This window comes from Larus michahellis, chromosome 1 (assembly GCF_964199755.1).
Source record: "Larus michahellis chromosome 1, bLarMic1.1, whole genome shotgun sequence".
NCBI classification, from domain to species: domain Eukaryota; kingdom Metazoa; phylum Chordata; class Aves; order Charadriiformes; family Laridae; genus Larus; species Larus michahellis.
This window is the reverse complement of record NC_133896.1, coordinates 27,480,940-27,494,085: the sequence shown is the minus strand read 5'-3', so window position 1 is coordinate 27,494,085 and position 13,146 is coordinate 27,480,940. Positions and strand designations below refer to the sequence as shown.

Genomic DNA, 13,146 nt, shown 5'->3' with positions numbered 1-13,146 from the left:
AACACCCTGATACAAAGCAGAGCTTTGCTATTCTGCGTACACTGATGTACTTGATTTTCATTAGATTTAGGTACGAGACAAAAACAGTCTAAGTGCTTAAGATGCTTCTAGAGTAAAGACCAAGTCCTGATTTTGCTAAATCTGTCTGGAGCTACTGAGGTCTTATGACAATGGTAGTGGTCTCTGGTGGGTTAAATAGATTATGGAGTGTTCTTGTTCCTTTTGAGTCATCTGTCACCTTAAAACATCTTTTTTTCTCCTCAAACTGCTATTTTTTCATACCACAAGTCCTCTTACAGCTTATTTCCTGTCTTCTGATCAGGACAAGCAGTAGTATTGCTTTCATATGTGGGTTACAGTCCCTTAAGCAAGCGATGATGTGCGACTTCCCACTTTTTCTGACCCTCAGAAAAACTGCTTGGCCCAGAACCTGCAGGAGGCTGGCACTGAGCTCCTGGCAGTCTGGCACATCTAGTCCAGACGAGACAGGGACAGCACTGGTAGGTTTGGGAGGTGTCTGCAGATATTGCAAGTGTCATTCTTACAATTTTAACTGGAGAGTGAATGCCTAGCTGCCATTGTTTTTGTGTGGCTTTGTAATTTAGAAGCCTGAAATACTGGTTGTACTACAGAAAACACTTCTTTCATCTATTAGAAAAGACGGCAGCTTATTCGAACAGGTTACGAATCTGGTCTCAGTTATTCATGATCTTTTCATGGAGGTTTGTTCTCAGCTGCAAATCCTACTTAGGCTAGCACTTTATGTTTGTTGAAACAATTAGTAGCTTGTTGCCATGGGAAGGAGATTCATCACCAATCTCTAGTCTATAAAATGATAAGTTTACTATATCAATAGTATTTTTCTTTCATTCTACAGTTAATACTGATTGTGATTGGCGCTATAACAGTAGTCTCAATATTACAACCCTACATCTTCCTGGCATCAGTGCCTGTGATAGCAGCCTTTATTGTGTTAAGGGCATACTTCCTCCACACTTCTCAGCAGCTGAAACAACTGGAATCTGAAGGTAGGAGCAGCAAAATTGGTAGACTTCTAAATCCACAACGAATCAATTGAGAAGTGATTCACCCTTTCACCTCTTCTTTGCCTTTTCTCTTGCAAGATGCCATTGTCTCTGGGAGCAGAACACGTATCTCCTTAAAGCCAGTGCTGTTACTGGTCCAGCCAATACTGAGTGCTCTGCTGCCAAAGAGCAATGGAGAAGACCTTTTTAAAGCTGGGCTTTATCACTACTGCAGCTGAAAACAAATAAAGTCCTGACATACAGTTTTCTTGAGAGTAAATGTAACTCGAAAAATTGTGGTCAGACTTGGTATGTGCCCTATGAGTTTGTTTCTTTATAAGAAAAATTTAGAATGGATATATCTTGATTGCAAAAATTTTTTATCTCTGAATAAGTTATTTGACTAAATTTCCTTCCTCTCACCCCATTAAGAGACATGTTCCCAATAAAATGGAAAACCTCATTCTGAAGTGTGGTTTTGCAGATCAGGCACTGTGGTCTGGCTTTACAACAAACCGGCAGATCCTCAGCAAATCAGTCCTGCATCTTAAACACTGATGATCATCTTCCCTTTTACTTAAGTGTAATTCTGAAGTTCCTCCAATCTAAATTTAAATTTCTTTGATGTTCATGGGGATCCAGCATTGGCTCACCACCTTTTATGAATGCAAGATCTGCTTAAAATTACCATGTCAGTACCGTGAAGTCCAGAGCATTAAAGTACTCTGTCTGTGCTTAAAAAAACTTCACACTTGGTGGAGTTATCAGAATTATAGGAATTAATTTTGGCTGAGGAGGAGCTGCCTTTTTCTTGTGGCATCTTACAGTAAGCCAGGAGCTTCCCCAAGTAATATGCTAATGAAGAAGATTTAATGTGATCCCTTCCTGGCAATACACTGAATGGCATTTCAACCCATTCATGCAAAGACTGTTGTGTATCCTGTGCTGGGATTACTTCAGTCATGTACTCCAACAACATATGTAAATTAAACACTGACAACAGTTGTATTGCTGTGAGTTAGAGCACAGGGCTGTGTATTTGCGTTATATCAAAGTTATTTGCTTATGAGTGTTTATGATGTTTCTAATTTAAACACTTTACAGCTCGGAGTCCAATATTCACCCATCTCGTTACAAGCTTAAAAGGGCTGTGGACACTGAGAGCTTTTGGGCGTCAGCCGTATTTTGAGACCTTATTTCACAAAGCCCTGAACCTACACACGGCAAACTGGTTCCTCTACCTGTCAACGCTGCGCTGGTTCCAGATGAGGATAGAAATGATTTTTGTTGTCTTTTTTATTGCTGTGGCATTCATCTCTATCATAACTACAGGTATAGTAACCTTACTGTACTGAAATGGAAGTCTTCTGCTTCTATTTAACAGCTCAGCTTTAGAAACTTCCGAGGGAAATAAACCATTGCAAAATTTAGCATACATTGGAGTCACTGATGTAAGTTTGTTATAATAGTAAACACAATTGAATTAAAACAGAAATTACACCATTATTATCTGCAATCTGGTGTTGTAGAGGACTCATTGAAGTGATTAATCTGAAAATAATATCTGAAGGGACAGAACTTTCCTTTTCTTGGCTGTAATTGCTGTAAAAGTAGTCATCTCATGTGTTTTAAACCACATTAATGTAACCACATTAGTGTACCCAAAAGCTTGGATGTTGATTATCATCTGTATAGCTCAAAGTATTTTAGCAAATAGAGGTTAATATTCCTCTCATTTGCAAATGGCTAACATGAAAAGTTTTGATGACCTTTTAAGCCACACCAATACCAAAAATAGTCACCCAGTTGTCTAATTCACAACCCACTGACCCATTTTCCAATGTGAAGTTTTGCAAATTTCATTCAAAGTTTCCTTCAAAATGGCTCACTGCTCCTAGTAAACTCAGTACATGAACAAGAATCACTCTACTTGTATTTGAAATGCTGCCTTTGGCCAGGTGTAGCAAGTCTCTAACAGCAGAGAATAGGAGGTGAGTGTCCCCAAAATGTTGGAATAATTCAGTTCTATGGAAAATCTCAGCAGCTTTAGCTACAGATTACTTCAAATACAGTTTTTAATTCACTACGCTTTTGTTATGTATGGTTTTTTTGATTTTGATTCTCAGGCATTATTCTCCCTCTCCCATTTCTACACTGAACTTTGTGTGCAGGATCTGGATGCAGTTTCAATGCTATGGTTGCTGATGAACAAGAATTTGCTGATTTTTTGAAGGAGGATTTTGGTTCTAACAATATCCGAATTTCATTTAATCATAAATAAGTGTTGAAAAGGAGTTATATAAAAGTGTACATTTTATTGACTATTGTATTCTGTATGAAATTGCTATCCTCTATTTCTTGTATAAGGAGCTCTCCTGATTCTTAGAAAAAAAAAATCCAACCACACAAGTACTTCTGCATGAAAATATGCACTTACAGTACTTTTGTTACAAAGTAGACTTTTAATTCCCCTAAAATTCATAGGGAAACAATATGTCTTGCTGCCCTTCTAACTTTTTACTTTGTGTGTTTAGTAGTTTGGGTTTTTTTTAGGAAAACTGTTTCTTGTGATACTGTTTTTCTGGATATTTTATTTGAGAAAAGGGGTTAGAAGCACTTCTTAAAAACATGACAATTTGTCACCTTGCCACCATTCTAAACTTTACTGTTACAGGTAATAGGTCCTTGGAGCAATGCTAAATTCCTTTTCTTAATCTCTCAGCTTTCAGAAGGAATATTTTGCTTTTATTGTTTACTTCCATAATTACTCTAATAATGACATCTCTATAAGTAAACAGGAGGAAGTGTGTTGAAAAGAGCCATAGAAGAAATGAAGAAATCATAGAAAGGCATTTGGCTTAAATTCTCTATTCCATTTAACACATAGTGAGATTAAAAATCAACGGTGTTGTATGAACTCATACAGAAAAATCCCTTGAAAATCCTATGCTTGTTACAGCAGACAATTAAAGCAAAAGAATTTATATCTGCAGCTTTGTGGAACAGTAAGGAGAACATGTCCTCTGTTTGCCCAAGAAATGAAATGTAAACAAGTGCAACTATTTCGAATTTTAAAATTGTTAGCTGTGGTATTTTAGTCAGATAAGAGTAATTTCACAGATTCATATGTATTGGAAAAAGGAAATTGATATCAAGATTGCAGAGGCCTGATTCTGTTCAGAGCTTAATTACCAAGATTTAAACTTTTTTTCTGCCAAAGCAAGATCAGGGTTTTTGGTAAATTCAGTGCCAAAGCCAGGTGTTTAACTGATGATTAAGCTCTCGGTCCTTTGTGTAATTAACAAATCCATGTTTTCTCCATGAACTAAAAGGGGAGAGAATGTGAATATGTATTTTAAGGTATACATACTAATTTTCTGATTTCTATTGGCTTTTTATTTGCCTATAAATTGAATGTTTTTCTCTCTGCAGGTGATGGACCAGCTAGTGTTGGCATCATTCTTACTTTAGCTATGAATATCATGGGAACCTTGCAGTGGGCAGTAAACTCAAGTATAGATGTGGATAGTTTGGTAAGCATGAAATGCACTGTGCTGTGCTTTCTTTTAAAGAATTGCCTTATATTGTTGATTATAGGTGTTCAGTGTGTTATTTTCAGAGTTGGATATCAGGCAGATGTGTCAGAAAAGTTCCCCTCATACCTTTCCTGGCAACCTACCAGCTTTGGCACAGCACAAACTGAGTTTTATTACGATCAAAAATTTTCCTGGAGTAGAAGAGGCAACAGCAAATAATTGCATTTGAGGATTCACACTGCAGATGCAGCAGTAATGGGAAAACTTCAAAAAGTCTTCGAGTTGTTTTGTTATGATTATATGCCTTACCAAGGTATACAATAGACCTTACTCGGTCTACTGAAGGCTTTGCACAGCAGATCACGGTGGATGTTTTTGAGCTTCTTCCACGCAAAATCAACAGTGATTTAAAAATCTGTCCTGGACTTCACAGAATCACAGAATGAAAGGGGTTGGAAGGGACCTCTGGAAATCATCTAGTCCAACCCCCTGCCAGAGCAGGGTCACCTAGAGCAGGTTGCACAGGAACGCGTCCAGGCAGGTTTTGAATGTGTCTAGAGATGGAGACTCCACCCCCTCTCTGGGCAGCATGTTCCAGTGCTCTGCCACACTCAAAGTAAAAAAGTTTTTCCTCATGTTTAGATGGAACTTCCTATGTTCAAGTTTGTGCCCATTACCTCTTGACTACCCTCTTCTCTGGGGGTCTTTTTGTGGTTTTGTGTAAAATACCCTCTGACATAAGGCTTTGGAATGGTACATGTTTACCTCTTTAATTTGTATAGTTAGTCTGTTAGAATTGGCTTTAAAGCAGAATATTTCACGAAGTTAACTCATCATCACCTATTTGTTGAGATACGAGAAGCAGACAGGAAACTCATAAAAGAATGTTTGTTCTTGCAGTTTTCATCATACCTTAGCTTAAATGTATGAAAGTTTTAGGTGTTATTTTTAAATGTAATATTTACTTCTTTCTTTACACTTTTAAGGCATTCTAGGATTTATTTTAGACAGAATTCTTGTAACAAAACAGAGTAGTCTTATAAACCAAACAAAATTTCTGAGAAAAAAAAAAGTCCCACATCCAGTCATACCCTCTCTGAACCTAAATTAGCTTCCAGGGCCAACCATTTCAGTATTGGAAAACAAACAGCTTTCACGGCAAATCTTGGAGACCATTAAATCCTGATTAGCTGAAATGAGTTGTCGTTTAAAAAACATAATTGCGGCAGACGGTGACAGAGAAGGAATATTTGCCAGTTCAACATATTTTTTTTAAATAAGTGATTCAACCACCCTCATCCTGAAGGAAATCCTTAAGAGCCCCAAAACTGGGAATTAACCACTTATAACATCTGATCTCTTGTTTACACGTGTGACTGGTGATAGTCCAGAAAGCTGACTGCATTCAGGGACACATTTTTTCCCTATCCACCAATTGTTTTATGCTGACTTTTTCTTTGCTTGTAAGAACAGCCTGTCTTGAAGGGCAAGCACTTTGTGAAAGGGCTTCTTTGCCGTAACTGCAAGTCACGCTGAACAGCAGTTGTGTGACTGAAGTAAAACATGCCATTGGTAAGGCACGACTGTGACAACAATGTTAATCAGCTCTCATTTGTAAACTCCATTTTAGCCCTGTGAAGTATAATGGGATCACTTTAAGTACAAGAATCTGTATAAGAATCATGTGCACTTATTATACGGCTTAATACAAACTGAAGGTGTTTCACAAGAGCAATAAAAAGTCTTGCGGTGAGATTCAAAGGGTGCTGGACATACTAGTGTTTTAATAAATAACTTCCCCTTTTTTAAAATACATCAATGTTAAAATGTCATCTATTAGTAGCAATAAGGAAGTAACTCCCTTTCCCCTGAAAAGAAAGTCTCAAGTTGCTTTAGACGTTTGTGAGGGCTTTTCTCTGTATTAAGACAAACCACTGTACTGGAGCACTGGTTATATTATATTAATGATAGCCTTGTAAGGTGCATCAGTTTATAGGTAGATCCTCTGGACTTCTTCCAGCAGTGAATAGCTGCCCACCCCTGTCCCATGGATTTTTAGGTGTCCCAGGTGACAAACTAATAGATACTGCTGGCAGGATGGTTTTCCTGACGTTCAAAAGCTGCTCCTGTGCACAAGCAAATAAGAATAGCTTCATGGTTTCAAGACAATAAAACTGCTTCACTGGGTTATGCAGGTGTATTATTTCCCACTCTTTGTATTCTCTACGTTTAGCACTTCCCTCTTTAAAATCTTATACAATTATTTGGTTACAGATGTCCTGCAAAGGCTTGCACGCGTGCCTGATGTAGTAATCTATTATACCCTATTATATGGTATTATGTGGTTATACTCTGTTTTTCTCTCAAGAGATACTTTGAGGCTCCCCACAGGACCAGGTTCACTAGAACTGACACATCTCCATGTGTCTCCAGTTACAGATATGCACGCGCCGCTCTAGATGACATCACTCTTGCCCTTCCTTGAGCAGCTGTGACATCCGTGCTTACAAGCCTGCCCACAAGCATGCCTGAGGGTATAGCACATTTGTAGGTAGCATTCTTTGGTTGTCAGATAAGCTGGAGTTTTCTGCAAGTGGCTGAAACGCACTACTGAGTTGTTTTACAAGATACGCAAGGTATAGGACATCAGTGAAATAAATGCAAGCAAAAGGACAGGAAGGCAGGAGAGTAGACAAGCAGGATCATGTGAAGAAGAAAAAAATCTACCGGAATAAATACTGGCCAAACACATGGGTAGACGGCAAATTTGACTTTATTGCACACAATCTCCTCCTTGAGCTTTCCGTGACAATGACACACATATTGAAGAAATCTGAGTTTCTGGGTTGGATTTTGTTTTTACATACACAGATATTCTCTATGAAGCAATTTCTGTTGAACTGGTTTGGCTTTAACTGAAAAATCCCCATTGTCTTTTAATACCCCATAATGGTTTTGGCATTTTATTCTGTACAGCCCTGATACTTTATCTATCTGCTCTGCTTTTTTTTTTTTTTAAAAAAAGCAACAACGCAAAACCACATATGTGGTCACTCTGACAGCTATCTATTGTTTCATTTAAAGCTACCAGTTAGACTAGATTTATCTTTTCACTTTGATCATTTCTGCTAATATCCCTTTAGCTGGTTTTCAGTCTTTTTCTTATCCCTGCAGGCAGTCTTGTAGTATTTTTGATTTTTTTCCTTCATAAGGAAATAAAAAATAAGTTTTCCAGTAAGTGCTGCTTTCACAGATAAGCATTGGCTAGTCCCAGTGGACTGTGTTAATGCTTTATAACCTCCTCCTTCACCGATGTGTATCCTGCAGTAGCAGTGCTATAACTGGGAAGGACGGTTCCTTTTATCAGGGAAAGAGAAAATGCCATGCTTTTGCTGTTGCCAAGATTACTTATGTAAGGAGACATAAAAAGAATCCCCCAAAGAGACATTAAAACCACACTTGCTAAACCTCACAGTGCCTCACCCTGCGCATCAGGGATGCTGAAGAATTTAAGTACTACATAGTAGAGAAGAAGACCAAAGGAAAAATTAGGACTGTGAAAAATAATGTTGCTTTGGCAGCTGTTTTTTATGCTTTCATTTTCCCATGCTATTTCTCCTTTAACCTGTTCAATTGGTGTGGTTTTTTTTTAAACTAAGACATGGTCTTTATATACTTTTTACTACTGTCAGCAGAAAACCTGAGAACAGGTTAATTTCCAAAGTTTAAGTAGATCAAATACTTGACTGCAAAATGTGCATCAGAATGACAATTGTCAAAAGTGAGGTGTTGGTCATCTGGAAAGGAACAGGATGAAGAAAAATCTATTAGAACATTTACTTTTCTGCCTGCAAAGCAGTGTGAGAAGGAGCAAAAAATTCAGTACAAGTTTAACATGAACTAAATATTTAATTTTTGCAGTTCGTAAGACATAAGTTTGTATGTCCTATAAGTGCACCCAAAATGTAAGAGCAGAAGATGTGAAACCTCAGTAAAACTGAATGGTCCACCTGCATTGACCCAGTTTTTGCAGTGACTTCATGCACAGGGATTTTTCACAACAGGAGCCATTGGACCAACCTCTCATGGCATCTCTCAGTTGCACACTGCGCTTTCCAGACAGCATGTTTTTTGAGGAAGTGGAGTCTTGCAATATGATCATTGAATAACATGCATGTCTGGTCTGGAGAGAGTGACTGCTCTCCTTCCAGCAGAAGAGAGCATAGGGCCTGATGAAATTAATTGCATTAGGTTACTTGTAAAAGAATTACTTCTTCCACTTTCTGGAGATATACATTACATAATTATATTATGAATTTTTCCTTCAACATTAAGAATAGCTTAAGTGATATTAATGAGAAAGTAAATTAAAGAATTTGCAATGTTATTAAAATCTCAGTAAAATACAATTAGGCAAGGCTAAAAATACTGTATTATGCTCTAGACATTTTTAGACGGAAGTAGTAAATACACTCCTTTATTCTAAAGCATTAGAGAATGTGAATATAGCAGGCACGTTGCTGATGGGAATAATGGGTAAGAAAGTTGCTGTCACCTACACTATACCTGTCATTATGAATGACAGAAGATTTCTACCTGTGAAAGGAAGAATGGATATCTTTATAAAGTGTTACTGACATTTATGCTGCATTTTGCCCAGATGTAAATCATAATGCAAATTACAGCACAAGGAAAGCATCCTTCTGAATTGATTTAAAGTATTAAGCTGTCTAAAATACCTGCATATGTGATGTGACTGATATATCTGTCAGAGAAGCTGGGACATAGAGATGAAATTTTCTGTTGTAAGGGAAGGCTCTTTGTCCAGCTGGCTTCGTAACAGGTTTTAGTTAGTGTGTAATGGTAGGTTCTCTTGGGCAATTATAGGGAATCCCTGCCTTTACAAACATTCGCAGCTCTTGATGAAGCCAAGAAAGACCTTCATTTCTGAAGTGGCGATATTTCTATAAAGATATGATTTCTGAAAACAAATGTACAATCAAACACCAATTAAAATAAATGCAGGGTGCTCCATGTGGGGATTTACTATGGACAGTCAGACAACAAAAAAATTGTCAGTCTGATCCAAAGTCTTCCTGTTTATCACCAAAATGAGATGATATTAATGGTATTATCAACATGATGATGACCATGCCTTTCCATCTTGCACAGTGGTTGAGATGGAAATTGTACTCGATAGCCTTGGGTGTTAGCATGCTTTTCAAAACTTCTGTTACAATTGTGTTTCAAGATGCTGAGATGTAAGCTATGATCCCAGTATTTCCTTGCATTGTATATGAATTTGCTTCCACATGGAAAATCCACCTAACAATATTTCAATCTGGATCGAAGAGCAGGAAGGCATGGTAATACATCAAGTAGAATCACTTTGCAGAAGGAATGCAAAAGCAGTTAAGCAAGATGAAAGATGTACAAAGCATTTTGCATAATGCCACTAAAGAGGGATATATTACTGGGAATACAGATTAGAGAACAAATAAGGCCCAGATATTCCTGGATGCAGTAGCTATGCAGGTGTCTATTTATTAATTTCTTTTGCTAAATAATTTCTGACTGATAAAAATTGACACTATCTTACAGTTTACTCTTGTTGTTTACAAGGATGAATGTTGGTAAAATGAGAAATCTGTTAAATAAGTTATTTGGACTAAGACACTTAGGAAACTGAATGTAATGTAAAGTCACATCTTAAGTAAGGGGCTGAAATTTGTTTCCTGAATAGCAGGAGAAAAACAATAGACTCTAGGACTACCAGCATGAGCAACGTTCTTTGAAAGTATATTAGAAATGACAGCCTCTACAGAATGAATTAGTTAACCAAAACAAGCAACGCATTGGAGGTCAAGAAGCAGATAGAGAAGAAAGACTTGACAAAATCAGAGTTAAACTTGCAAATGGCCCAAATTCCGAATAAATACTTGATCTCAGTTTTCAGTAAAAGGCCATTATTTTATCTGGGGAGTTGAAAGTGGAGCAGAAAGTAGAAATGGGATTTACAATATCTGAGGTGGAAGTTATATGCAAAACCAGCCTAGCTGTGAGCACGAAACTGAAGCATCTGAGTTAGAATCCCGGTCTCCCTAAATTTCCTGTACAGTTCATGGAGGGACACGTATACCACTGTGAGTCTGCCCATCTAAAATCAGAGTCTTCAACTAAGTGTGATTGGGTTCCGCAGCTGGACATTTCAGTTAAACATGTGAAACCAGGCTGGAGCAATGCCACCCCACGTGCACAGACAAGCTGTGACTACACATCCCATCCCAGGGTGCAGGAAGAGCTGGCTGAGAAGCTGGAGATCTGGTAATGGCCACTTCAGATGAATCCACCGAGCTAGCAGCAGTGGTGGCACGTGATAGAATAACAACCATCGCTTTTGGTTAAAAAGGAGAAATAAGAAGTCATTGATGCCACCATCGGTTTGTTAGTCTGATGGCAGCAGTCTTTAGAAACTATTTTGAAGAAGTAATTAAAGACTCAGTGCTTACAGAGTGAATGCACTCAGCTTTGCTGAAATTAGGGTTGTATCTGACTAACCTGATAACTCAGTTCAGTAATTTATTTGCCAGACAAAAGTAATGTAGTTGATCTCATTTGTCTTCAGGAAAGCACTGGCTGTGGCTCTGATTCAGAAATTATATAAATGAAGGGGATCGGGATTATTATGAGAACTGTAAACTAGTTAATGAGTTGGACAGAAAGGAAATGGCATTAAGCTGTAAGTATTAAGCTGTAGGGAGGCTACTCAACAAAGATTAGATTTGTGACTGAGCTCGTTTTAATCTTTTTTTAATGCTCTCAACAAAGAAAAAAAATTCTGTTGAAGAAATCTGCCAAAGGCACAAAGCTGAAAGGCACTGGTAGCATGAAGGATGCTGGGAGTTGAAAGATATTAGGTGACCCCAAATGGCAGATATAAAATAGATTTCAGTAGCCAAAGTGCAGGCTTAAATTTAGGGACTACTAAGAATAACCTTTGTTGTAAATAAGGATCTCCTCGGTTAGAAATGGCTAAGATGGAGGAAAGCTTGGCTGATCACTGCTTGATGAGAAGGTGACTATAAGATGTGACTGTGAAGAAAGAGCCTATGATCCTGGAATGTGTTGATCAAGATATTCCTAATATAGATAGGAAAGTATCAATGCCTTTGTACAATGTCCTTGTGAAACATCATTCAAAATGCTGTGTACAGTCTGGTCAGACAGGAAAGATTAATTTAAACTGGGATGTTTGGAGAAGGAGAACATATGTTAAGAAAGAGGCTTAAACCTGGATTTTCTTTAGTCCTGGAGAAGAAAGGCTGACTGGATCTAAGATGGTCCTCCATAAATTAATGGGGAAAGCAACTAGGAAAAAGAATTATTTAGAATTTAAAATTAACAAATGCACAAGAACAAACTGGTCCATAGACTTAAAAATAAGTTTTCTGACCACCTGAGCAGTGGAGTTCTAGTGAAGGAGGTGATTTGCCTCTTTATTAATTGACCTGTGATCCATTTATCTATCTATATATAAAAAATATCAAGAGGATCCCTTCTAGTCCCATGATCCTTTGAAAAAATTTACCAAGACTGCTAGTAGCAACTTCTGTCTGAAGTTCATGAACTACAGGACTTGATTATTTCACCTAATATATATAATTGCAGATATAAAATTAGTTCCTACTAATTTTTTGTTAAAAGGTATAGATAATTTCTCTTACATATTCAGATGTTAAAGTCTGATGATTGTTCCTCTTTACTTGATGCTACTGCTTTACATTTTTAAATCCCATGCATTCTGCTGATCTTTGGATATCAGTCATTATTCAAGGAACTTCAGTTTTCAGGTTGGGCAACCCCTTACAGGAGGGAGGAATTGAGGACTCCCAAGATTGCTTTCATGATCATACTTTGTTTTCATAAATACAGGTCACCTACAGTTTTCAAAATACATTTTAAAAGGTGGAAAGAGCTATTGTGTTCATTTAAAAGTGAAGCAAGTGGAATCACATGTTTAACCAATGTCAGTAGCAGAAAAACAATAGAATCTAGAGCTCTACACAAGAATTGTCCTACCTTTGAAAACTGTATCATAGTATAATTTACACAGAAAAGAGACTCACTGTTCTGGCTAGGAAATAGGAATAATTTGATTTCATTTGCTTTGGTAGCCAAGTATTAATTACAATTAGAATACTGTTTGTTTTCATTCCTAGATGCGGTCTGTCGGACGCATATTTAAATTCATTGACATGCCAACCGAAGAGACGAATACCATTAAGCCACAGAAGAATAACCAGCTTTCAGATGCCCTTGTAATTGAAAACAGGCATGCAAAGGAAGAGAAGAACTGGCCATCCGGGGGCCAAATGATTGTGAAGGACCTTACAGCCAAATACAGTGAAGGAGGAGCTGCTGTGTTAGAAAACATTTCTTTTTCAATAAGTTCAGGGCAGAGGGTGAGACACTGTTTTGTTGTGTTCGATCTGACTTCTATTAAGTTCAACTGTAGAAGTGTCGTTATAAACCTATTCATTAAGTCAAGAGTAGGTTGAGTTCAATAAGGTTTTTTAAATGGAAAC

General features: G+C 37.6%; 1 protein-coding gene across 1 annotated transcript in view; it reads left to right on the top strand.

Annotated features, from left to right (window-relative positions):
- The window catches only part of CFTR (CF transmembrane conductance regulator), a 94,135-nt gene that overhangs the window by 64,061 nt on the left and 16,928 nt on the right, over positions 1-13,146 (top strand). Inside the window, exons 19-22 of the mRNA XM_074601815.1 lie at positions 878-1,028; positions 2,130-2,357; positions 4,458-4,558; positions 12,781-13,023. Of these exons, the coding sequence (XP_074457916.1) occupies positions 878-1,028; positions 2,130-2,357; positions 4,458-4,558; positions 12,781-13,023 (723 nt within the window). The remainder of the gene's footprint in view (positions 1-877; positions 1,029-2,129; positions 2,358-4,457; positions 4,559-12,780; positions 13,024-13,146) is intronic.